Below are 27,373 nucleotides of genomic sequence, written 5' to 3' on the forward strand. Positions count from 1 at the left end.
CCCAGACCGGGGCACGAACCCGCGTCCCCTGCATCGGCAGGCGGACTCTCAACCACTGCGCCACCAGGGAAGCCCAATTCCTTTGTTTTTGAGGCAGAGATAGCAGTGCCTGGATTTTTTTTTTAATATTTATTTATTTATTTGGTTGCGCCGGCTCTTAGTTGTGTCAGGCAGGCTCCTTAGTTGCGGCTCATGGGCTCCTTAGTTGCAGCATGCGAACTCTTAGTAGTGGCACGCATGTGGAATCTAGTTCCCTGACCAGGGATCGAACCTGGCTCCCCTGCATTGGGAGCATGGAGTCTTATCCACCGTGCCACCAGGGAAGTCCCCAGTGCCTGGATTTTCAACCGTGTGGGGGGCTGACGCCCCTCACCTACGTTTCTCAAGGGTCAACTGTAATTTTAAATGGTTGGTAAACAACATTTACAATGACTGATATAATATTCCTGCTGGTAGAGATGCAATAGATTTCCTAGCTATTCCCTTACTGTTGAACACTTAGGTGTTCCTGATGAAATAAATGCTACTGACTATCTTGTCCAAAAAGGTTTTCCTGATTCTGATTTCTTTAAGATAGACTTTCAGAAGCGGAATTATTTACACAAAGGATATTAATGTTTTTCAGACTCTTAATGCATGTTACCAAATTACTTTTCCAAAAGGTGTACTTGTCTATACAGCTCCCCCATAGCCATTTAGAGATTAAGATAAGAGGGTTTCCTAAATTACAGGCTGAATAATAAATGTGTAACTTGCTGTCTGCCGAAGCCAACTCAGTGTTCACAGGAGAAGCTAATGAGCCCTGTTATATCCGAGATGTACTTAGTTTGGTATGTGTGATCTAAACTTATCTTGGCATCACCTTGCCCACCGTGATCAACATGACTAGAGGCAAAATGTTGCACCCATGCTGCGTCCAACAGTGGCCAGGAGGCCTGTGTATGCTTTGATCTGTGCCTCCTCTGGATTTGTGTTAGCTACCTCAGAGGGGCTGATCCCTGAAGAAGAAAAAGTGAGAGAATCAAAAAAGCTCAGATATATGGGACTTCCCTGGTGGTCCAGTGGTTAAGACTCTGCACTCCCAATGCAGGGGGCCTGGGTTCGATCCCTGGTCAGGGAACTAGATCCTGCATGCCGCAAATAAAAGATCCCACATGCCACAGCTAAGATCCCACACAAGGCAATGAAGATCCTGCATGCTGCAATTAAGACCCAGTGCAGCCAAATTAAAAAAGAAAAAAAAAAGCTCAGATCTAAAAAGATAAAGCTGGAAGAAGACAATTAAAAAAAAAAAAAAAAAAGATAAAGCTGGAGGTATCACACTCCCTGATTTCAAACTATGCTACAAAGCTATACTAATCAAAACAGTGTTGTGTTGGCATTAAAAACAGACACCTAGATAAATGGAACAGAATAGAGAGTCCAGAAATAAACCCACATATATATGGTCAATTAATTTATGACAAAGGAGCCAAGAATATACAATAGGGAAAAGACAGTCTCTTCAATAAATGGTGTTGGGAAAACTGGACAGCCATGTGAAAGAAGAAACTAGACCACTATCTTACACTATACACACAAATTAACTCAAAATAGATTAAAGCCTTGAATATAAGACCTGAAACCATAAAACTCCTAGAAGAAAATATAGGTAGTAAGCTCCTTGACATTGGTCTTGGCATTGAATTTTTGGATCTGGCACCCAAAGCAAAGGCAACAAAAGCAGAAACAAACAAGTGGACTACATCAAACTAAAAAGCTTCTGCACAGCAAAGGAAACCATCAACAAAATGAACAGGCAACCTACAGAATGGGAGAAAATATTTGCATATCATATATCTGATAAAGGGTTAATATAATACCAAATTATATAAAGAACTCAACTCAATAGCAAAACAAACAAATAAATGAAAATGATTAAGAGTGGGCAGAAGATCTAAAAAGACATTTTTCCAAAGAAGACATACAGATGGCTGACAGGCACATGAGAAGGTGTTTAACATCACTAGTTATCAGGAAAATGCAAATCAAAACCATAATGAGATATCACCTCACACATGTTAGAATGGCTATTATCAAAAAAGACAAGAAATAACAAGTGTTGGCAAGGATATGAAGAAAAGGGAACTCTTGTAAACTGTTGGTGGGAATGTAAATTGGTGCAGCCACTATGGGAAACAGTACAGAGGTCCCTCAAAAAATTAAAAATAGAACTACTATATGATCCAGCTATTCTACTTCTGGGTATTTATCTGTAGAAAATCAAAACACTAATTTGAAATGAAAACACTAATTTGAAAAGATGCACCACCCACCCCCAGCCATGTTCATTGCAGTATTATTTACAATAGCCAAGATATGGAAACAACCTAAATGTCCATTGATAGATTAATGGATAAAGAAGATCTAATATATATGTTATATATATTATATATTGTATAATATATATATTATGTATATATGCAATAGAATACTACTCAGCCATAACAAAGGAAATCTTGACATTGTGACACCATGGATGAACCTTGAAGGTGTGTGCTAAGTGAAAAAAGTCAGGCAAATACCATATGATTTTATTTATATGTGGAGTTTAAAAAACAAAACAAAACTCAAATGCAGGGAACAGACTGGTGGTTATCAGAGGGGAAGGGGGTTGGGGGAGTGAATGAAACAGGTGAAGGAGGTTAATTATATGATGACGGATGGTTACTAGACTTACTGTGGGGATCACTTGTAGTGTAAACAATGATCAAATTTTTATGTTGTACACCTGAAACGAATGTTATACAACAGTTTTACCTCAATTTTTAAAAAAGCTCAGATCTGAGAGGACAAGTGACTGGCATGGATGTACCTGCCACTGACATGTTGAGACCATCAGGGCAACAACCAGCTGGGAACTTCATCTTCAGGACTGACCTGCTGTTTGAATTAAATCAGCTGATTTGGGACCCTTGTTGTATCATTAGTGATATTAATCAGCTAACCTCATGAGTGAAAATTGATTCCTAAAGGCACCTCATCCACCTAATACAGACATCTCTGAAATACTGACATTCTTTGCTTATAAACAATTGAAAAGTTTTGGTTAAAGATGCTACTGTCTTACCTTCCTGGGTTCAGTGCTGTAAGCAGCCCCACCCTCATCACAGGACATATTGATAGCTCTAGTCCAGGGAACTGTAATAAACTCTGACCTGCCAGGAATCTGGAGCCAGTGGGGGATGACTGACCACTGCTACAGGGAACCTTCGTCCAGAGCCAAGCCTGGGGGAACCTGGCAAACTCAAGTCAGGGTCCCTTATCAGGACCCCGCACCCCATCTCTGCTTAGAGAAGGCTATGGCTCTCAACAGAGTTGGGTGTCTTCCTTGTCAACCTAAGAGATCCATCTGGACCCAGAAAGGGAAAATTGGAACTAAGGCATTAGGGTTTATGGTTCAGCTCATGTAAGTTACTGCAACATGCTTCACGGAAAGTCAGCTGGATTGCAGTGAGAGAAGGTTACAGCCAACATATGCGGCCACCTTGATCTCATCTCCCCTGACTTTAAGATGTGTAGCTGCAGAAGTCAGCAGCTAGACGTGCTCAGCATTGCTTGGACCACACTCGGGACTGAGGTGGTCCTAGTCCCCTTGAAGTAGCTGGGTTTTTTTAATATACAAAGAGCTCCTACAAATCAATATGAAAAAGTCAGGCAGCTGAATGCAAAACTGGGCCAAAGGCTTTAATGGGAACTCTACAACAGAGAACACCAAATGTCCAATAGCAAAGGAAGAAGTGCTGAACTTCCTTAGTCATCAGGGAAGTGAGAATTAAGAGAACGATGCGATACCACCACACACCCACTGGAATGGCTAGAAAAGAGAAGGAAAATATTGATTGTTGGTGTAAGGAAAATCTCATTCACTGAATTCTTCTGTACTCCAAATGGGGAGCTTTTCTCCACACCAAGCAATTCTCCAGCTCTCTGGCAGACACCAGCTGGGTGTCCTACAATTTAAATCAGTTCTGACACTCTCTACCTGGAGTTAGCATCAAACCCCACTGGTTAAGGGCTCAGTCCCATGAGACTGCTCCCCACTGCCCCCCCTCCCCAAACTATACACACTAAATGCAGGTCCTGGTTGTCACCCAAGCTTTTGACCAACTGGATATAAATCAGAGGTTCCTATGACCCCGTCTTTTGGTTCAGTAATTTGCTAGGATGGCTCACAGAACTCAGGAAAGCAGTTTACTTACTACTTCTGATTTATTACGAAGGATATTTCAAAGGACACAAATGAACAGCCAGATGGAAGAGATGCTTAGGACATAGGATGAAGGAAGGGGCACGGAACTCCCGTGCTCTCTGCAGGGGTGCCATCCTTCCAGCACCTCCCCGCGTGCACCAACCTGGAAGCTCTCTGAGATCTGTGCTTTTGGGTTTTTATGGAGGCTTCATTATGTAGGCATCATTGATTAACTCATCGGCCGTTTGGTGATTAATTCAACCTCCAGTCCCTCTCCCCTCCCCCGAGCTTGGGGCAGGGGCTGAACGTTCCAACCCTCCAATCACCTGGTGGGTTCGTTGGCAACAAGCCCCACCTTTCTGGGCTTTCCAAAAGTCAGCTCATTAACATAAACGCGGGTGTGGTTGTATTCCAAGGGTTTTAGGAGCTCTGTGCCAGGAATGAGGACAAAGACCAAATAAATATTTCTCATTACAAGTTGCCATATCACACTTGGTGACCATGTCGTAGACAGCTGAGGGAAACAGAAGCTGGTACCATCAACTCTGGAAAACTGTTTGGCAGCATTTACTGAAACTGAACATGCACATAGACTGTGACCCAGGAATTCTACTCCTGGGTGTGCAGTCAAGAAAAGTCAGTGCTTATACCCACAGCTTGAATGGCCATAGCTGCTCTATGCATTATAGGTTCCCGAACTGGAAACTACCCACATGCCCACCAACAATCGAATCGGTAAAGAAATTCTTGTATAATATAGTCACACAATGGACTGTTGTATTCATTGTACCACAAACTGGGTGGCTTAAAAGAACCCAGAAATTTATTTCCCCAGTTTTGGAGGCTAGGTGTCTGAAATGAAGATATTACCCGAAAACTGGGGTCACCTCTTGGTGGGTGTCGAGCCAATAGACACAACCAAGCCAAGGATGGGGAGAAGGAAGGATTTATTACTTGCGACAAGTAAGGAGAACACCAGGGATCCTTCCCCGAGCAGTGTCTCCCCTAACAGCACAATTGGGGAAGTTTTAAGCTAAGATGCATGCATATTCATGAAGGGGCTTGAGCGGAGGCGAACTCAGCATAGAACTGGGGCAAAGGTCGACAGAGTCCAGGCTTTAGTTGGTTGAAGTCAAGAGGGTCAACATCATCCTTCCATCCTCCACCAGGGGGTGGAGGGGGGCTTAGTTCCTGCAGAACTCAGAGACTGTATCAGATTGTTATGTATATTCCTTGAGCAGGAACTAGGACTCAGTTTTATCGCTGAACTATTGTTTCTTGACTGCTTTCCCTCTGTCCCTGTGTTCCCTCACTTTCCTTAAGATCAATGATTAATGAGACCTGTTACAAATATCTTATAAAGGGCAAGCATTGTGGCCAGGCTTAGACAACCAAGTGGCTTAGACCAAAATGGCTTTTCTTATGTCAAGAAAGCCATGCCTGGTTCTCTTTCTCTGGGGACCCCCTGCCTTATCTGCTGACAAAGGCTTTGGCGGGGTCATGCTCCAGGATGCTTCCTTGCCTCTTCCAGCTTCTGGTGGCTCCAGATATGCTCAGCTTGTGGCAACACCACTCCAGCCTCTGCCTCTCTCCTCCCTGTGGGTAACTTTGGTGAGAGCCACCTGTTCAGTTGTCTCCCTTTTGTTTTGAGCTTCCTGGGATTCTTGCAGCCAACAAGGAGACAAGGAAACATTTCCCCGCCTCTTGCCAAGTTACGGCTCCCTCTTTGTCACAGGTTGTGGTGGTGTCCCCTGCCTCCGCCTCCCTGCCCCCCAAATGCCTATGTTGAGTTGTAACCCCCAGTTAGAAAGTGACTGTATTTGTATAGGGTCTTTAAAGAAGTAATTGCGTTCAAGTGAGGTCATTAGGGTGGGCCCTAATCAACTATGATTGATGTCTTTTTAAGGAGCGATTACGAGGGCTTCCCTGGCAGTCCAGCTGAAACCGTGCAACCCAGATTGGGACCTGAACCCACGTTCTTTTAACTGAGCTCACATACCTGTTCTCAGGACTTAATGAAGGTCAGGTTCTTGATGTCTCATGTAGAAAGAATTCAGTGAGAGATAAAGTGATAGGTAAGAAGTGGCTTAATTTAGAGAGAAAGACACTCCACAGACAGAGTGTGGGCCACCTCAGAAGGCAAGAGCAGCCCCAGGGTATGGGGGTTGTCAGCTTTCATAGGGGTGGGTAATTTCATAGGCTAATGAGGGGGAGGAGTATTCCAGCTATTTTAGGAAGGGGTGGGGATTTCCAGGAATTGGGCCACCGCCCACTTTTTGACATCATGGTCGGCCTTGGAACTGTCATGGCGCCTGTGGGTGTGTCATTTAGCTTGCTGATGTGTTACAGTGGCGTATACTGAGGCTCAAGGTCTAGTGGAAGTCGACGTGTCTGCCATCTTGGACCTATTTGATTCTAATCAGTTTATGTCATGTCCTCGGGCTGTGTCATTCTTTTAAATGCTGTGCCCTGCCCCCTTCCCTCCTGCTCCCTTGCCTCCTTCCCGCACTCCCACTGCTGGGGGCATGGGTTCAATCCCTGACTGGGGAACTAAGATCCCACATCCCACATGCCACTGGGTGCGGCCAAAAATTAAAAAAGAGAGAGAGATTAGGACACAGAAGGAAGACCTTGTGAAGATACAGGGAGAAGGTGGCCATCTACAAACCAAGGAGTGAGGTCTCAGAAGAAACCGACCCTGTGACACCTTAATGTCGACATTCTGACCTCCAGAATTGTGAGAAATCAATTTCTGTTGTTCAAGCCACCCAGTCTATGGTACTTTGTTATGGCAACCCTAGCACAGTAATACACATTTCAAGCTGCCTTTGAAAGGAAAATCCCTTGCTGTGGTGCCCAGAAGAGAGAGTGGTGGAAGAAAAGCATGGGAATTTCTACAGAAGGATGAAAACAGAATAAGGAAGCAAACATCTGGCAAGATTTTAGCTCAGGTTTGAAAGCCAAATATCCATCAACCTCAGCTCCCTGCCACTCAGCTAGGAAGCAGCAAATGCCCAGGAGAGTTTCTAAAGCAGCGTCACAAAATCAGGTTCCCAGCAACCACACACCCTCTCACACACATCACTCTGTGTGGACCCCAAATGCAAGGCTAAGTCTCATGGGAGAGTAGCAGCAACCCAACAGGGTAAAAGAAATAGAAAAACTGTAAAAGGCACGAGAATTAAAAGGTATAGCAGTTGGAGGACACTCTGTGTAGGGCGACTAGTTCTCAATGCCTCACTGGCCCTGGTGGTTACTGTCTGAGAACACCATTAGTCATAATGATAGCAAGGTGAAATGGTGTCTGTACACTTGGTCTGAAGAGAGAGGGAAACATGTGATCCATTTTAGAAAGAATTTAAAACAGTTTGAGCAGGATGTTTCAATTATATGATAAAGTCAGTTATCAGGATGAGGCTGCACTGAGAGTTACCATGGGGCTGACCAAGAGGCCGTCAAGCTCCTCCAAAGCAGGGCTTAATCTCCTCTGCTCACTGCCTTCCAGCAATGCCTACAGCACTGCCCGGCACATAGGAGGTGCTCAAAACAGTATCTGTTAAATGCACAAATGCTGGGGGAGAGTCTAAGGGCAGAGATGAGGTGGGTGTGAAGGAGAACGGCCAAGACGTATGCCCAGGAGAGCTTTGGGTCTCTACTGGTGGAATGGTGTCTCCTCAAAACTCATATCCACCTCAGAATGTGACCTTATTTGGAAATGGGGTTTTTGCAGATGCATTTAGTTAAGATGAGGACATACTAGATTAGGGTGGGCCCTAAACCCAGTGACTGGTGTCCCCATAAGAAAGCTACATGAAGCACAGACACACGGGAAAGCAGGCCACATGACTGCAGAGGCAGAGATGGGAATGGTGCAGCATAAGCCAAGGGACGCCAGAGACCGCTGGGCATCACGGGAAGCTAGGAGGAGACAAGGAAGGATTCTTCCCCAGAGCCTTTAGAGGGAGCCTGGCTCTGCTGACACCCTTAGTTTGGACTTTTAGCCTCCAGAACTGTGAGAGGACAGATTTCTGTTTGTGGTTATTTGTTACCAGGGCCTGAGAGTTGTTTTCGGGGAACACGTAGGAAACCCTGGATTACCATTGTTAAATAATGAAAAGTCAACTGTGTAAATTTTAAAGATTTAATTGGTTTTATTGAGCAGTTCATGAGTCGGGCAGCATCCCATCTAGCAAGTAGAGAGGAGCTCCCAAGGGCTACAGAAGAGAAAAGGTTTTCAAAGGCAAGACAAAGAAGTCTAAGCAAGGAAGATTTATTTCAGGCATAGGTAACCTACTTATGGGGGATGGAAGAAGTCTTTGTGGCAGGTTACTTCATCTTCCTTTGGGGCATGGTGACCGATTAGCTCATTGGTGCTGACCAGAAAATTCCTGGTTAAGACTACATTTCTGGGGGAGGGTGAAGCTTCAGTTAGGTTAGTTGTGTGACCTAGCATAAGTGACTCCATCTGGGGCCTCTGGTTTTCTTTCTAACACCAACCTAATTTTGAAAATGCTCCTACAGAAAGAAAAATATTTAGTTTTGGGGGGTGGTGGGGCACATAATGTTCACATATTTTGAAACAACTTTAAAAAAACCCCAGTAAAACCTATGCAGGTAAGCTCATTGCTGTAACAAACAGACCTCCCAAACACAATAAAGTTTATTTACTATAGTAAATAAATAAAATGAGAGTACTGTCAAGATAATTCGAATCAGTTTCCCAGGAGTCCAAGCGTTAGCAAGTTATATCTGCTGCTGTTAGTTAACTGGCAGGACCCTTCTAGAGGGATATCTTAACAGTCAAGTGAAGAAGCCTTCAGAATATGCATGCCCCTTGACCCAGCAGTTTCTCTTCCTTCAATTATACTTTAGAATTAAGGTGGTGCGCAACTAGATAATTCTCGAGCTGCTAGCATGAGTTAGCGCAGACTGTATCTCCCAAACTTGCCTGCTGGGAATCGCTGGTGAAATCCCTGTAGGGTTTTTGTCGGTCTAAGGGAGGAACCCGGGAAGTCTGCGACACGCCCCTCGGTGATTCCCAACCCAGAGTACACACTAGGCACCTGGGCAGGTGTTTTTGCTTTCTGTTTGTTAATACCTAGCCACCAGGACCAGGCACTAGCATTTTTAAAGGCTCTCGGGGAACTTCCAACGCACAGCTAAGGCCCAGAATCAGCGCCCTTGGGCAGGCTGCGTAAAATGTTGTACAACAATTTTGTAAACGAATGTTTATTGGAAACATTTTACGAAAATCTTGTTAAGTAACCGTGTACAAAAGCTCGTGTGCGTATGATTCCATTTCCCCAAATAGGAGTGTAAGGCTGGAAATTAACTTTGGTAAAGAGAAATGCGTGGTCTTTATAGCTATTAGCACTTAAAAAGGTTTCACCGTGAACAGCCAGGTGTGTTATATTAAGAAAACTTCAGATTTTTTTTTTTTTTGCTGCAATGGGTCTTCGTTGTGGCACGTGGGCTCAGTAGTTGTGGCTCGCGGGCTCTAGAGCGCAGGCTCAGTAGTTGTGGCGCGGGGGCTTAGCTGCTCCACAGCATGCGGGATCTTCCCGGACCAGGGCTCGAGAACCCATGTCCCCTGCCTTGGCAGGCAGATCCCTAACCCCTGTGCCACCAGTGAAGCCTCCAACTTTTCAGATTATGAGATGCATTTTTCCAGACAATAACGTCACCCAAATTTCTTGGGACCTTCTACGCCTGGTACCACGCTCGGGACGCCTCTGGGCGCGGACGTGGCTCCCCCGTGCGGAGACTGCACCACAGCGTGGGGCTGTGTCACCGCGAGACTTCCGCAGCTCCCCCCACAGGCCCCGCCCACACTTCCGGCTTTTCGCTCCGCCCACTCGGCGTCTCGGGATCTTCTCCCTGGCCCGGCTCCAGCAGCCTCACTCTGGGTCCGCGCCACACTCTCCTTTGCGGGCGGCTGGCTTCCCGGCGGGTTTTGTTTGCGACGCTGTCGTGCCACAGCGCGCTTTACGGCCGCGGGGACGGAGCGAGCCGGTGCCAGGGCCCCTCCGGCCCGGAAACAGGACAGGCGGGCGAGGTTGATGCCCGGCGGCGGGGCGAGCGCGGCGTGTGGCCGTCTTCTTACTGCCGCGGAGCAAAGGGGGGCCCGGGAAGCGGCGGGGTCGGTGTCTAGGGGCGGGCCAGGAGGCTCCGGCTCCGGCGGCGGCAGAGGCGGAGCGGGTGGCCCCGGGCCGGGTTTTGGAGGCCCGGGGGGCCCCGCGTGCAGGATGAGCCTGACCCCGAAGGAGCTCTCGAGCCTGCTGAGCATCATCTCGGAGGAGGCGGGCGGCGGCAGCACCTTCGAGGGCCTGTCCACCGCCTTCCACCACTACTTCAGCAAGGCCGACCACTTCCGCCTGGGCTCGGTGCTCGTCATGCTGCTGCAGCAGCCGGACCTGCTGCCCAGCGCGGCGCAGCGACTCACGGCGCTCTACCTGCTCTGGGAGATGTACCGCACCGAGCCGCTCGCCGCCAACCCCTTCGCCGCCAGCTTCGCGCACCTGCTCAACCCCGCGCCGCCCGCCCGCGGCGGCCAGGAGCCCGACCGGCCGCCGCTCTCAGGTAAGCCCGGGTCCTCCCGCCGGGAGCCCGGTGTGCGGCGTGGAGGGTGAGATCCGGCGGCTGCTGGGCTTTCACCCACACGTGAAATGGATTGTGTCCTTTTGAAATCCCCTCCGCACCCCCTCCACCGAGTAGGGACAAGTGGCAGCTTCACGGCACCGAAAATTACTCCTCCCAACCGTACGGGCCGTGAAACCGTGCCGCTTAGTGTTGGGCTTGACGCTTTAGTGCCTCGTGATGCAGTTCGTGCTCGTCACGCGCGTCTGAGGTGTGTGCAGTTGTAAGTAATGACACACAGGGTCTGCTCTCCTACCCCCAGCTTTAAGTCTCAGAGGAGTCACCGAGAAGTCGTTCAGAGCCCGAGTACGCTGTCGAGCGGAAATGCACATTCAGCAGCGTTTCAGGACTTTACAGCCGCCTTCTTGCTGTTAGGTGTCCTTGGTTAACGCGATGGGGGCAGAGGATAGAAAGTAGTCTCAATTCACGGCCCGGACTAGAAAACGCAAGACTACTGCACATTATGTAAAATGCATGCTCGTGCACCTTTAGTGAGGTCACTGGGTTGGACGCGAGGCCGCTTTTGCTATTTTTGTTTGTTTGTTTGGCTTATAAACAGAAATTTATTTCTCATCGTTCTGGAGGCTGGGAAGTCCAAGGTCAAGGCCCCGGCAGACTGGGTGTCTGGTGAAGGCCTGGTTCATAGACAGCTGTCTTCACGCTGTGTCCTCACATGGTGAAAGGGATGAGGGAGCTCTCGGGGGTCTCTCTTCTCAGGGCACTAATCGCATTTATGAGGGCTCTGATTGGGGGTTAGGACCAACACCTTAACATTCAGCCTACAGCCCAGGCTTAGCACGGTAATGGCACAATAAAGGATGATTATTTGAACCTGAATTCAACTGAAATTCAAGTAGAGCAAAACCCAAAACCATATACGTACTCTATAGTTTAAAAAAAACCTGTTCACTGTCATCTCCTCTACTAGAGGGAATTAAAGCTGGCCTGATAAGTTGCCTGACGGGACCACTAAATGTCTAAATTGGGAATCAACTATATTCTATCCAGTCTAACCCTCTCTGTTAACACGGGAAAACAGAGGTCCAGGGAGTTCGAGAAACTTGCCCAGAGACAGACAACTACTTTTGGGCTGGGCCAAGTGTAACAGCGGGGTTCCTTTGATTAACACCAACATCTTTTCATTTACGTGGCCTTTCAGTTTACCAAGCACCTCTCAGCTCCATGACCTCATTTATTGTACTATATCCATGAGCTTACAGAGGTGACTTTTGGGAGATTTTTTGCATCCTCAGACCAGTGTTGCAATAGCTTATTCTATACTGACCCTTAAATTTAAAAAATATATATGTACACACACGTAAATGTGTGTGTACACATATATGCACATATGGAAGACGCGGTACCACATCTCCCTGTGTCACCCCATGCGGGCCACACCCTGGCAGTCACAAAGCACAAAGAGAAAATGCTCTTCGGTTTGAGAATTCCTGAGTTGCCACTGATGCTTCAATACTAAAGGGCTTAGAAGTGTTTACAATTTCAAGAGGAGTAGGAACGTTTTAGGCTTCCCTTTAATGAGTCTCATTTTGAGACAGGATGGCAAGGTTGGCCAGCCGCTCTTCATGCAGTTTTTGTAGTAAGTCTTCCAAAGAATGAATGGTGAAGCCAATTCATTTCTCCTCCTGGAATCTGTCCTTCTTTTTCTTTGTTGTGAGGTTATATATTAAAGGTATGGGCATACAGACATTACAAAAGATAAGGGCTGTCACGTGAGGGAGGAAGTCAGACAATAAATCCAAAGAAACCTGTGGAAATTAAAAATCTGAACTCAGGGGCAGGGCGGGAGGCGACACGGTCTTTTCACAGAGCCGTTATACATAATGCAACCGTCCTCAAAAGCAGGAACGGAAAAAACGTGCCATTCAGCTGCAGAGCAAAGCTGGGGTCTTGGCTTTAGAACTTTTTATGTCTTTAGCATTTGGCTGGGCAGCAAGTGCTTTTTCCAGAGTAGGCCAGAGAAGATAAGTCCAGTTTGGTTTTTAAGGCTTGAGTCAGCTCTGTGGCCAGCAGCTCGTGGAGGGACACACCGTCATGGGAGTACACCCCGTTTCTCCCAGTCCAGTTGTGATGCTTGGGGCCAATGGATGGTGAAGATAACCAGATTTGCTTGTTTGGGGTCTGCTTGTTGATCACATACGTTCCTAGATCTCCACCCAGTTTAATTGTTAAAACACCATTCCCAAAGGAGACATCCTAGTCTTCAAGTGTGTAAGGTTTGTCTGCAAGGTCTTCAGAAAACTCTGCCAAGGAATCCAGCGTCTGCTCGGCCAGTTTTTCGAAGGTGGTATGGTCCAGAGGGCCAGCGTCACCCAGAGTTCCCACTGTCCTCACATTCATCAAGCAGACGCTCTGCTTTTTGACATTCAGGATCTAGTTGAGGCAGCAGAGGCTCGGACTGGGCTGGCTGCCTGTGCAGGCCCTGGCAGCTGTAGAGCGGGGCGTCGTTCGTTGGCCTTGGGGCCCCGGCGTGGGCCTGGACATAGCCCAGGGGCGCCGAGCGGGGCAGGAGGCTGGCAGCTGCGTGGCGCTCCAGTGTCCACATCCGTTTGTTTTTTAAACTCGAGATGCTTTATGAGACTTGATTTTGGGAGAAGACCTGAAGCCAGGAGAGGAGAAGGGCACAGAGGAGACGGTGATGAGTGATAAGGGTACCTGGAAGGCTTCCAGGAGGACAGTGGCCGGTCGTGGGCGGAGCGGGCAGTGACAGGTGGGAACCAGCTTGATCTCACAGTCCTTGAGCAGTGAGGTAACAGGCGAGTGGCCCCTTTAGGTGGGACTGCTATTCAGGGAGCCAGAAGGTAAAGGCAGTGGACTTTGAGGTAATGCCAGGGAATTTTTCCTTGCAGGAGAGGGCTTCTACATTTAAGCTAGTCATTGTTGCTGCTGGCAACTCCTCTGGATCTAAAGCATCTTCTCGTTGATTTCCTGCACTGCAGTGCCCTTACCTAAGAGGGGCAACCTGTGTATTCCATGAGATGTCTTTAGGGTACAGGTACTGAACCTGGTTTTCAGGAAGTTTGAGAATGCTGAGAAAATCGCTGCAGAGTGTGTGTGTGTGTGTCTGTGTGTGTGTCACCGAGATGGATGGGGCAGTGTGGGATTTGGGTCGGAGAGCCCTTTTAATTCTGTAGGATGGGTTACGCAAAGGAGCCATGACTTATATAATGTCATTCTTGAATGCGATGAGTTTAAACCTAGATGTAGGCCGCAGACTGCATTGTAAACAGATTTGCCAGGGAAATCCGTGGATTGGTTATTTTGCCTCTCTCTGCCTCAATTTCTGTGTCTGAAAATTGCAGATAATAAATTATGAGAAATAAAAGTATTTACAATAAGCTTTATACATTACTATCGTTACTAGGTAGGGATGGTGCTTAAATATACAACAGACGGAACGTCAATGTCAAGGCTGTGCGTCAAGGGGAGCATCTAATGGGTATATGTTTTGAAAGTTTTTCAGATGATTCTGCTGCAGAGCCAACGTTGAGAATGTATCTGGAAGTAAGTAGGATGGCTTCCTTGCACTCAGGAAGCTTGCAGTCTGGTTGAAGAGACATAAACATGATTGTAACCCAGTGTGGTTAAGGGCCGTACTAGATGTTGCATGCACAGCACCTCGTAGCACAGGAACTACAGCTGTGTAGCTGGAGGAACTTTCAGAGGGGGTGATGTTTTTGCTGGATATTGATTAGAGATGGTGGGGAGAGAAGGGTGTGGCCCTGTCACGTATTCTTAAAGAGCTGCGTGTATTGGATGTTTTGAAATCAGGAATCAGAAGGTGAGAGATTTTGTGCGACGGGAGTGTAGAACACATGGATTGGAGGGGGGTCAGGAGATGGGATTAGGAAAGTGGGTCAGGACCACGTTAGGAAGGTCTTATGAATGGTGCAGAAGTTTGGGTTTAATTCTGTGAAACAGAATTAAAAATCTGCGAGCAGATCTGTGCCTAGAAATATAACTCAGTGGGAAGTGGGCGTGTGGACTGTGGGCAGTGAGTGGGTAGGCGTCCAAGCTGGGAGCTGGAACAGGCTCTGGCCGTGGTGCTGCGGTAGGATGGGTGCCGCCGGGAAAGCGGGTGGCTCTGGGGTGAAAGGGAGGCATCAACGTCCAGCACTCTGGGAATTGTAGCCGTGCTGTGGACTGAAACAGGTGTGTGAAGTGTATTTGCGGAGCTAGTGATTGCTTCCTTGTCTCTTTAACTTTTACACAGTTGCTGGTCGCAGTAGAGGAGAAAAGCATTTCTGAGTACTGCAGTGTTTTTTATTTGTTTTTGCCTGCATATGTAAGCTTCAGCCTTTGCGGGAATTGAAGCACGTTAGAAAACAAAGTTGGTTTTTTTGTTTTGTTTTGTTTTGGCCGTGCCGTGCGGCTTGCGGGATCTTAGTTCCCCTACCACCAGGGGTCAAACCCGGGCCCCGGCAGTGAGAGCGCCGAGTCCTAACCACTGGACTGCCAGAGAATCCCCGAAAACAAAGTTCTTAACAGTTACAAAAACCTTAAGTTTCATTGCCACAAATCATAGAATTTCAGTTGACATACAGTTAATCTAGAGATTATTTGAAGTATAAGGGAGGATGTGTGTAGGGTACATGCAAATACTACACCATTTTATATAAGGGACCCAAGCATCCTTGGATTTTAGTATTCGCAGGGTGTCCTGGAACCAGTCCTCCTCAGGGACACTATTTAATTACATTTTGATGAATGTATCTGTTTGGTTAAATGAATCTTCAATTGTTAGTTTGTCTTTAAAGATACATGAGTTGAGGTGACAGGTAGCAAATGCTAATTTTACCAGACTCAAGATAATTTTTAAAAATAACCGTTAGAGAAACTGTTGTGCGTTTTTTTGTTTACAGGATTTTTACCTCCTATAACTCCACCGGAAAAGTTTTTTCTTTCCCAGCTGATGCTGGCACCTCCACGGGAACTCTTCAAAAAGACACCGCGGCAGATTGCCTTGATGGACGTCGGAAGCATGGGCCAGTCTGTGGACATCAGCGGGCTTCAGCTAGCCCTGGCTGGTGAGGAGGGAGCCCGCTCCGGGCGTCTTTGTGTGCTAGCATTAGGCCTTTTTTCTTGAGGTACTCCATTTAAATGAAGGTCTTTGTAACTGTACTAAAAAGTTAGTATTTTCTGTGAAAAACATAGCTTCCGTACTGGATCCTTGCTATCATGGGATATAAATTTCATTTTGAGTTTTCACTTGAATTGATTGCTTTTCCAGTTTAAGAAGAATGCTGAGTAAAACTTGGTCTGTTTAAAATTTTCCTGAAGTCATTTCTACTCAAAGCGATCTAAAGATTCAATGAAATTCTTATCAAAATCCCACCGTGTTTTGCAGAAATAGAAAATTCATATAGAACCTCAAGGGACCCAGACTAGCTGAAACAGTGTCGTCCTGGCACCTTTATCGAAAATCATTTGACTATATATATGGGAAGGTTTATTTCTGGGCTCTCTATTCTACGTCATTGGTCTGTTTGTCTTTTGTTTTTAATTTTTATTTATTTATTTATTTTGGCTGCGTTGGGTCTTCGTTGCTGCACGCGGGCTTTCTCTGGTTGCGGCCAGCGGGGGCTACTCTTCGTTGCGGTGCGCGGGCTTCTCATTGCGGTGGCTTCTCTTCATTGCGGAGCACGGGCTCTAGGCACGCGGGCTTCAGTAGTTGTGGCACACCAGCTCTAGAGCACAAGCTTAGTACTTGTGGCGCACAAGCTTAGTTGCTCTGTGGAGTGTGGGATCTTCCCAGACCAGGGCTCGAACCCGTGTCCCCCGCATTGACAGGCGGATTCTTAACCACTGCGCCACCGGGGAAGCTCGGTCTATTTGTCCTTATTCTAGTACCACGCTTTTGATTAGGGTGGCTTTTTTTTTTTTTCCTTTCATGTAAAAAGGGTTTTATTTGCAGGGGAGCAGGACACTAATCCAAGTCATACAGTAGCTTTTGTGAAATTGAGAGGTGAGACCTCCACCCTGTTCTTCTGTTTCAAGATTATTTGGGCACCTTCTGTTACACGTATAAGCAAATGAATGGGTGGTCTTGAAGCAAACTCGTGTTGTGATAGAAAATAACGAGACCTTGAACAGGGTGGTCAGGGAGGGCCTCTCCATATAAGGATAAAGAAGAGCAGCTTTTGCTAACCTGCTGTAAGCAAAAGTGCAGATGCATGGGTCTCATCACCTGAGAGCGATTCATTAGGGAAATTCTAATCTGGAGCCAGATTTGTGAACCCTTGACCTTGTGATTAAGTGAACTGCAGGGTTAATTTGACAGTGCCCCATCCTTAGACTTCATATTGGCATCTTATATAAGGTGACATCTAATCGTCTCTTTCCTTGGGGCATTCTGAACCTTATTTATTTATTTATTTTAAAAATAAATTTATTTATTTTATTTATTTATTTTTAAAATTTTTGGCTGCATTGTCTCTTCGTTGCTGTGCACAGGCTTCCTCTAGTTGCGGCGAGTGGGGGCTACACTTGGTTGCGGTGTGCTGGCTTCTCACTGCAGTGGCTTCTATCGCGGAGCACAGGCTCCAGGCGTGCGGGCTTCAGTAGTTGTGGCTCGCGGGCTCCAGAGCGCAGGCTCAGCAGTTGTGGTGCACGGGCTTTTAGTTGCTCTGCGGCACGTGGGATCCTCCCACACCAGGGCTTGAACCCGTGTCCCCCGCATTGGCAGGTGGATTCCCAACCACTGCGCCACCAAGGGAGCCCTGAACCTTATTTTTAAACTACTAAATATTAACGATATAACAATGGTTATTTTCTGAAACTAAGAGAACTCTTTTTCAGACTTTTAAGATTGAAGGTACACAAAAGTACTTGTTAGCTACTAGTGCCAGGTGCAGTCTATTACCAGAAATAAAATAATAATTTTCTTAACCAAAGACAGTATGAAAACCGGTTGCCGAGGCGATGGGCAATTTCAGTCCCCTTACCTTTAGAAGTGACGTATGTTTTGAGGTTTCTAGCTTTGTATTCAATAAAGTAAGAACCAGATCTCATTTCCTTTTCAACTTGTGACGACTTGAATCAGCCCATGAGAAAGTTTTAAAGTACATCAAGCTCAGGGACTTCCCTGGTGGCGCAGTGGTTAAGAATCCGCCTGCCAGTGCAGGGGACATAGATTCAAGCCCTGGTCTGGGAAGATCCCACATGCTGTGGAGCAGCTAAGCCCCCGCGCCACAACTACTGAAGCCCACGAGCCACAACTACTGAGCCCGTGCGCCCAGAGCCCATGCTCCACAACAAGAGAAGCCACCGCAATGAGAAGCCTGTGCGCCGCAATGAAGAGTAGCCCCTGCTCGCTGCAACTAGGGAAAACCTGGGCACAGCAACGAAGACCCAACACAGCCAAAAATAAATAAAATAAATTTATAAAGTACATCAAGCTCAGAAAGGAATATGTGACTAGAGTTAGGACTGAGAGGCTTGGCACAGTGGCTAAGCTGGCTGTCCCCTCGAGCTGTTTGCTGTCCTCTGCCCAGCCTGAAGATGTCTTAATCATTTTCACAAGTGCTTAAGAAAAAAAGGGAAGTACACCTATCTTCTCTGGAGCTAGCCACACAGATCATCTGTACGGAGGCTGGCCTGAAATTCAGATGTCTTTACAGTGGGATCCAGGGACCAAAGGTGTACTTATGGATGATGCAGCTGCATTTTCCTAACTTTAAGAAAACGGGCAGACAAGTTAAACATCAGTAACCACAAGGGGCAGTCATAACTACAGTGTGTATGCAATCGTATCTTGTTTTAACAGATTTTCCCTGGTTCCTAATGGGACTGAATATCTTTTCAGATCTTCATTGGCCATACAAGCTTTTTTTTTTTTTTTTTTTAATTGTTTTTATTTTTGGCTGTGTTGGGTCTTCGTTGCTGCACATGGGCTTTCTCTGGTTGCATCGAGCGGGGGCTACTCTTGCTTGCAGTGCGCGGGCTTCTCATTGTCGTGGCTTCTCTTGTTGCAGAGCACGGGCTCTAGAGCGCAGGCTCAGTAGTTGTGGCGCACGGGCTTAGTTGCTTCGCGGCATGTGGGATCTTCCTGGGCCAGGGATCGAACCCGTGTCCCCTGCATTGGCAGGCGGATTCTCAACCACTGCGCCACCAGGGGAAGCCCAAGCCTCAAGCTTTTTAAAAATAAAACACTTGTTGAAGTCATTAGCCCATTTTTTCCTATTTTTTAAAATTGATAATATATCCTGAATCTGGCCCTTTATGTGTTGTAGATAACTTTCTACATTTAGTAGCTTCTCTTTTCACTCTCCTTGTGGTGCCCTCAATTTTGAAATGTTTCCTATTTTAATCTATTCCAGAACGCCAGTCTGAATTGCCAACTCAAAGTAAGGCCAGCTTCCCTAGCATTCTCAGTGACCCAGACCCGGATTCTTCTAATTCTGGATTTGACAGCTCCGTTGCCTCTCAGATCACGGAAGCTTTAGTCAGTGGACCAAAGCCACCTATTGAAAGTAGGTATATCTAAGTTTATATTCTTGGTTTTATGTTATCAGCGTCCCCCTGAGACTTTCGGGTTTTCTGAAACATCACGTTGTTTTCGTTGATACTTAAACGTGAATTTTTAAAAATTTATTTCATTGAAGTACAGTTGATTTACAATGTTGTGTTAATTTCTGCTGTACAGCAGAGTGATTCAGTTATATGTATATATGTATATATATGTACATTCTTTTTCATATTCTTTTCCATTGTGGTTTATCACAGGATATTAAATATAGTTCTCTGTGCTCTACAGTAGGACCTTGTTGTTTATCCATTCTCTGTAATAGTTTGCATTTGCTAATCCCAAACTCCCAGTCCATCCCTCCCCAAACCCCTCTTCCCCTTGGCAACCACAAGTCTGTTCTCTATGTCTGTGAGTCTGTTTCTGTTTCATAGATAAGTTCATTTGTGTCACATTTTAGACTCCACATATAAGTAATATGATATTTGTCTTTCTCTGTCTGATTCACATAGTATGATAATCTCTAGGTGCATCCATATTGCTGCAAATGGCATTATTTTTTTATGGCTTAGTAATATTCCATTGTGTAAATATACCACATCTCCTTTATCGTTTCATCTGGTGATGGACATTTAGGTTGTTTCCATGTCTTGCCTATTGTGAATAGTGCTGCTGTGAACATAGGGGTGCATGTGTCTTTTTGACTTAGAGTTTTCTCTGGATATATGCACAGGAGTGGGATTGCTGGGTCAGATACTAACTCTGGAGCCCTCCATACTGTTTTCTATAGTGGCTGCACCAATTTACATTCCCGTCCATAATGTAGGAGGGTTCTCTTTTCTCCACACCCTCTCCAGCATGTTATTTGTAGCTTTTTTAATGATGGCCATTCTGACCGGTGTGAGGTGGTACCTCGTTGAAGTTTTAATTTGATTTGCATTTCTCTAATAATAAGCAATGTTGAGCATCTTTTCATGTGCCTGTTGGTGATCTGTACGTCTTCTTTGAAGAAATGTCTCTTTAGGTCTGCTCATTTTTTGATTGGGTTGTTTGTTTTTTTCTGTTGTTGAGTTGTATGAGCTGTTTGTATGTTTTGGAAATTAAACCCTTGTTGGTCGTACCATTTGCAAATGTTTTCTCCCAGTCTGTAGGTTGTCTTTTCATTTTGTTTATGGTCTCCTTTGCTGTATAGAAGCTTGTAAGTTTGATTAGGTCCTATTTGTTTACTTTTGCTTTTATTTCTATTGCCTGGGAGACTGACCTAAGAAAACATTGGTAGGATTTATGTCAGAGGATGTTAAACATGAATTTGGTGAGAAACTTCCTGGTATAGTGTCTGGAACATAGTAGGGAGGCTCAATAAAGGTTTCTTGGGCTTCCCGGGCGGCGCAGTGGTGAAGAGCCCGCCTGCCAGTGCAGGGGACACGGGTTCGAGCCCTGGTCCGGGAAGATCCCACGTGCCGCGGAGCAGCTAAGCCCGTGCGCCACGACTACTGAGCCTGCGCTCTAGAGCCCGCAAGTCACAACCACTGAGCCTGCGCGCCTAGAGCCTGTGCTCCCTAACAAGAGAAGCCACCGCAGTGAAGAGTAGCCCCTGCTCACCGCAACTAGAGAAAGCCCGCATGGCAACGAAGACCCAACGCAGCTAAAAATAATTTTAAAAACTTAAAAAAAAAAAAAAGGTAGTTTCTTTTTTTAATAAAAATACCAAGTTTGGGGGAATTCCCTGGTAGTCCAGTGGTTAGGATGGATATAAATTCTCTGATTTTACTGAAATGAGTTTATTTTTGTAGATTACTTTTGTTTTATACTTCATTAATCTTATTCTCCATTGAAGTTTTACTGATCTTACAGCTCTTAATTTACTTTAATTCAAAGATAACTCCTATTGAACTTGAAATAATAGAGCAGCAGTTTTCATTTTTAAAAATTTATTTATTTTTGGCTGCGTTGGGTCTTCGTTGCTGCACGCGGGCTCTCTAGTTGCGGCGAGCCGGGGCTACTCTTCGTTGCGGTGCACGCACTTACTGCAGTGGCTTCTCTTGTTGCAGAACACGGGCTCTAGGCACGCGGCCTCAGTTGCTCCACGGCACGTGGGATCTTCCTGGGCCAGGGCTCGAACCTGTGTCCCCTGCCTTGGCAGGCAGATTCTTAACCACTGCGCCACCAGGGAAGTCCTGCATGTTTTGGTTTTATATGATTCTGTGTGGTTTTAATGATGAAGGCATGCTTTCTGCTTAGGGATAAGAACATGTTCTCCAGACTGTAGTGTCACCTTGAGTTTAAAACTTACACTGTGACTTTTAATGCCATTTACAGTAGGTCTTTGGAATAAATAAGTCTCAGCTAGTCACAGTGTGTGGGAAGGTCCAAGGCACAGATGGGTTGTATTTAATACTTGCTCGGGCACATGTTTGACTTGAATGGGCCACTGGAAAGGTGTGTGAGAAGCAAATCAATCAGATGTTAGGTCTGAGTCTAGCTGAGCACCAGGCATCCTTACCTCATGGGAACTTTCTCTTTACCACATAGGTATAACTTCTCGTGAAATGTTAAAAACTTTCTTTTTGTAAATGGGCTGCAGAGATTCAGGTGCTAGTTCTGGTGATATATGTGAAGGGATGGTGTAGTTTAAGATAAAGGGATGATTCTTAGCCAGACACAGACATTTTCAGTAAACTAGGGGACCTAGTAACCTCAAATTTGGCCGGGGCTCGGTCCACGAGAGGAGTTAGCCATCTTAGGCCCTACGTGGGAACCAAAGTGAGGGGTGAAGTTTGCTGCGAAGTCCCAGACAGCATTTATTTTAGTGGGTTTATAACTTAGGGATCAATCTTGTTTTGTAACAGTCGTATTAAATTGAGTCACTTCACTGTTCTGTTGTATTTTTGCTGTTTTAAGAAAACGATATAGTATTTGTGAATTTAGGGGTTCATGAAAGTCTCCAGATTCATTTGAGAATGTCAATAGTCAACCATACCTTTCCCCCGTCGTTTCGTCTCCACATAATTTGCTACTTCAGGGTTATAAGATGCAAAGACAAAACCAGTACAAGTACACATCATATGGTCTCTGAATAAAATAGTGCTGAGAATAGGATGAGTGAGATCAATTAGTGTTTTATTTTTCCCATCCAGACTTACCCATGGAGTAAGTTGTGTCCTTCTGCAATTGGGTGGTGATCATGCCTGAACTAGGACTTGTCAGGTGGTGGTAATGTTTTCCTCTCCTCCCCCAAAATAGATTTGGTCTCTGACATAATAATGTTATGTCAGTGTTTCATTTCCTTGTGTTCTGAATAAAACCCCGCCTTCACGTGGTTTCTGCTTCTGATCTCCAAGTCAGAGTGTTGCTGTGTTGTCCTTGTTGAGAGAGGTGTTACTGCACTTCACTAAGCGGAGTCTGTGAGGTTTACACAGCCGTGCTGGGGGCTCAGCCGAGTGACAGAAGCAGTCAGACGCGCCGCTTTGGTTACAGGCCATTTTCGGCCGGAGCTCATCCGCCCGCCACCCCCGCTGCACGTGTGTGAGGACGAGCTGGCTTGGCTCAACCCAGCCGAGCCCGACCACGCCATCCAGTGGGACAAGTCGATGTGCGTGAAGAACAGCACTGGCGTCGAGATCAAGCGCACCATGGCCAAAGCCTTCAGAAGCCCCTTGTCTTCTCCTCAGCAGACACAGGTAGGTATCGGTCGTCAGCACTTGGCTGCATTCAGTTCGCCGGGCGTTTTCGTTCTTCACAAAGTGGTAAGTGACCAGTAACAGGACGCTGGCGGCGCGGGCCCACGGCAGGAGGCGTGGCCTCTCAGGCTCTGTTCTGCCCTCCCACTCGGCTCACTTCACTCTGGTGGGGCTCGAAGTCTGGTGCCTGAAAGCCTAGCGACTGCTGTCTGGGGTCAGTTGGGCTCTGGAGCGTAGGGTGGCGCTCACTCCCGCTCTGCGCCGCTGGCGCTTTCTGTACGTTGTTACTAAGCTGGACAGGACTCCAGGAGGGTAAGCGGAATCATTAACGTTTAACCAGGAAGGTAAACCAGCACCCATCACACAGCTGGTTAGCGGTGGATTCAAAATAGCCCCCGCACCCAACTGTGACACTTCCCTCGGGGGAAGGCAGGACGCTGTGGGCCGTTCCTGCTGGTGGACTCTATTCTTCAGTTAGCACACTTTCACCTTAGAACTTGCCAGGAGATACATCTCCAGCGTAGTTCATTTTGGTTACCAGGCCATCCTGAAACAGTCCATGTGTACATACAAGGAGACGGGGGAAGGAGCGCGCAGAACATTTAGAAGAATGTACCAGTTTGGCAGAAGAAATTGTCTTTGAGGACACCTATTCGAGTGACAGTGTGCAGTGTGGCGGGCAGACAGACCCTCCCCCCTCCCCGTCCCCCGCCCCCCGTCCCCCTCCCCGTCCCCCTCCCCGGCATCTGTTCCCCCGGGCGCTGGGTGGGGCTTTGGTTCCTGATGTTCCCCGACGTGTCTGTGACCTGTGCTTTTTCAGGAGCACTAAGTCGGTAAGATTATTTTTAACAAATGACAGGGAAAAAAACCTACAAAGGACTTAAGGATGATATTGTTAAAATCCAGACAATACTGTATCCAAACAATACCGATTCTAGTTTAACGCCCAGGATGCATCAGTGTCATTTATAAACTGTTGTGAAGGTGCCTGATTGTAATATCTGACAATTCAAACGTAAATTTTTAAATATCAAAGAATGATGATCGTGGGTTTGAAGGAAGACATTTATAAAGTTGGTTCAGCGCAGATAATTTTATAACTTTTCTTTATAAAATACTTGTTTTTTGGTATGCATGCAGGAAAGAATTTCTGATTTGATTCGGGAACCTCTCTTTTTCTCTTTCTAAAAATTTGATTATATTTAGCTCCTTGGAGAGTTGGAAAAGGACCCCAAACTTGTTTATCATATTGGCCTCAGTCCAGCCAAGCTTCCTGACCTAGTGGAAAACAACCCTCTAGTCGCTATAGAAATGTTGCTGAAGTTAATGCAGTCAAGCCAGATCACTGAGTATTTTTCGGTTCTGGTCAATATGGACATGTCCTTACATTCAATGGAAGTTGTAAACCGGTAAGTTTCTATATGCGATCTAATGCGGACAGGGGTGCGTAACATATATAGATCCGAATTAAATGACTAGAAGGGGAAAACCAGCAACAGTTCTTTTTCCCTGATACTGTTAGTCTGAGAAAACCCATTAAATAAATAATCTGAACCTTAGCGTTGACGGCACGTGGATGTGGCACCGCGAGTAAGAACCTGGAGGGTGTTTCAAGTATTTAGCACCAGTAGCAGCATCAGGGAAACTTAATCGCTAAAATGTATTTCCTATCTATGGTTGTACATTTACACAGATTACAGATACTACATTATTTCTTGTAAGTGACTAACAGCTGTTATCAGTATGGGTCTAAGAGATGAGAAAATTCTGGGAACGCCTTCCTGGAATTCGTTGTTCCTTGCACTGTTCTCTGAACCTTTCTTTGATTTGGTCTCCTTGCTCCGTTGTCATCAACTGTCAGGGAAATACATGCCCTTCTCGATGTGCTCTGAATAGCGGTTTCTCACTTTGTTATTTTGCTTACAAATATGTTTTAGGTACATTACAGATTTCATAGGCTTGGGGGGTTAGCTTGGGCGCCTGCTGTTTATCAAGCTGTCTACGGATAGTGTAGCCGTATGGGCAGGCTTGCCTGATGTCCCAGTTTAGGCTTCTCATCCTCAGCTCCCCTCCATGTGGTGTCCTGTTTTGGGGGCTAAATTATATAGTTTTTCTGCTTACTGGGAGGTCCATTCTGAGTGCTAGGCAACTGCACTTCAATTAGAGCACATCTTTTGAACGCTCACTCGTTTGTAAGCTGGGGGTTGTTTTTTAACCTACTTAAAGCTGTACTAAAGAATATGTCCTGGGAATCCCTGGCGGTCCAGTGGCTAGGACTCTGCACTTTCACCGCCAAGGGCCCGGGTTCCATCCCTGACGGGGGAACTAAGATCTTGCAAACCACACGGTGTGGCCAAAAAACCCCCCAAAAACAAAAAAACACAGCGAAGTTAATCAGCTGGTGGGAAAAGCCTGGCTGGAAGCCGAGGGATCCCAAGTGTGTGTGTAGGAGAGCGCAGATTTGTGGGAGGGAGGCACGAGGTATTCGCCTGTTACTTTCTGTGCGGGCAAAACCGGCTGGCCGCTTGCTGACCTGTGGCTTCATTTCTGCGCCCTCATCCAGGCCTTTGGCCTTTCCCCGTTGCTAAGACTCACTTCTCTTCGGGGGCTGCCTCCTGCTCAGGGCCTCTGGGCCGACCATGCTCTAAGTGCCCACTTACTGTCTAAACCGGCCGTTAGGCACTTAGTCCAAGAATACCCGCATCGTTTTATCAGTGGCGCAGGAGTGATTTCAAGGACAGGGTCTGCTCTGTGTGCACCACCCCCATCATGATGCATCACCCTCAAGTGTGTCGCCGGTAGCCTATGGCTGCGTTTCCTTGGAGCACGGGTTCCTCAGCCTTGTGGAAAAAAGTTCTATAATCGAGTAAGTTTAGAAGATTTTTGGAAATTCACACTGTATAGTTAGCATAGCACACACCTGTATCTGGGCATGAAATTCCTACTTTACCCTTCACCCCCCCGCCCGCCCCCCGCCCCCCGCCTTAAAACATTTCACAGAATCCTTTGGAAAATACCAGCCACCCCTTGAAGACTCTAGACCAAGGTGCCTTTTGCTACCTTCCAGCCAGGTCTTTCCCACCAGCTCCTGAGTGGGCCATGCCAGTCCGATGCCACAATTCACTCAGGTTATTTACTTAGCTGGAAGGAACACCACTTCTCTCCTTGGGTTTCGATTTAAGTCATTTGCCCTGATGACTTTTCCCCAGTCCTTCACTTACATCACTCTTTGTGCAAACGCCTCATGTTAGCACTTGGTTATACATTGTGCTGTTCAGTTACTACCATGCCTTTCTTCACATGCGTTCCTCGCATAGCACTTGTGTGTAATCAGGTTAGTAAGTGTTACTTACGTGGACAGAATAACTGCCCGGGTTGTTAGAGCTTGGACGATACCTATGAATTCTGATTCAGCCAAGAACACACAGGGACGTGCTGCTCAATGCGTATTGCGTGTGTAATGCTAAGTGTAGACCTGAGTAAAGGAAGTGTCACTTATTAACGGCAGGGGGGAGGGGGGCCCCCCGAGGTTTACTTGCATAAACTCATTTAAAACTAGGTAACTGGACCATATTTTTTCACTAAATGACCAAAGGAAATTTTATATTTTATGGTTAACGGTGTTTTAAAATGTTACTAGCAAATAAAGTTAACAGCCCTGACTTTCTAACTTTATGAAACAGACTAACTACAGCCGTTGATCTACCTCCTGAATTTATTCACCTTTATATATCGAATTGCATTTCTACCTGTGAACAAATTAAGGATAAATATATGCAGGTAAGTAATAGAAGTTTTTGTAAATTTTATAAATAGCTGCCCAGAAAACGCACACTAAAACTGGTTTCTTTTTCAGAATCGCCTGGTGCGTCTCGTGTGTGTCTTTCTCCAGTCCTTGATCCGTAACAAAATCATCAACGTGCAGGACTTGTTTATAGAGGTGCAGGCCTTCTGCATTGAGTTCAGCAGGATACGAGAAGCTGCAGGCCTCTTCCGGTTGCTGAAGACCTTGGACACTGGGGAGACACCTTCTGAGACCAAGATGTCCAAGTGATACCTCGTCGGGACCACCTGTTCATCGTTCGGCTATGCTGTGCTTTTCATTTTTAAAACTGTTCAGACCCTGAGTGATCGCTTGGCTTATTGCGTATAAACACCACTTTATCCACTTAAAGCAAAGTTTTGCTTTCCTGGATGACTTTTTCTTTCAGATGAATTTTTGGTAAGAACTTGGACGAATGTGTCTTGTAGGTGGTCTTGCTGATGATTATCCATCGGGGATGTCGCTGCACAAAGTAGATGAGGTCTTCAGCACTGCAGAGCACGGTGCCTGGATGTAAGCCG

General features: G+C 46.3%; 1 protein-coding gene, 1 non-coding gene and 1 pseudogene across 3 annotated transcripts; 2 read left to right on the forward strand and 1 right to left on the reverse strand.

Moving 5' to 3' along the window:
• Nucleotides 1-1,047: 1,047 nt before the first annotated feature.
• TRNAG-CCC (transfer RNA glycine (anticodon CCC)) lies at nt 1,048-1,120 on the forward strand. Its single transcript has one exon. It is a non-coding gene; the product is annotated as a tRNA-Gly (tRNA).
• A 9,113-nt stretch (nt 1,121-10,233) lies between these two features.
• On the forward strand, nt 10,234-27,088 carry CNOT11 (CCR4-NOT transcription complex subunit 11). Of its 2 annotated transcripts, XM_007130244.4 has the most exons (7): nt 10,234-10,810; nt 15,748-15,912; nt 19,204-19,356; nt 22,827-23,029; nt 24,236-24,438; nt 26,713-26,809; nt 26,886-27,088. In XM_007130244.4, the coding sequence occupies exons 1-7, from the start codon at nt 10,291-10,293 to the stop codon at nt 27,081-27,083; spliced, it is 1,539 nt and encodes a 512-aa protein (XP_007130306.2). In that variant the 5' UTR covers nt 10,234-10,290; the 3' UTR covers nt 27,084-27,088. The 2 variants fall into 2 exon arrangements, with proteins under 2 accessions (XP_007130306.2, XP_054944910.1); XM_055088935.1 differs by lacking the exon at nt 15,748-15,912 and having other exon boundaries at nt 10,238-10,810.
• LOC112062369 (frataxin, mitochondrial-like) lies at nt 12,614-13,529 on the reverse strand (annotated as a pseudogene).
• Nucleotides 27,089-27,373: the final 285 nt, after the last annotated feature.

Source organism: Physeter macrocephalus, chromosome 12 (genome assembly GCF_002837175.3).
Source record: "Physeter macrocephalus isolate SW-GA chromosome 12, ASM283717v5, whole genome shotgun sequence".
In the NCBI taxonomy this organism is placed as follows: domain Eukaryota; kingdom Metazoa; phylum Chordata; class Mammalia; order Artiodactyla; family Physeteridae; genus Physeter; species Physeter macrocephalus.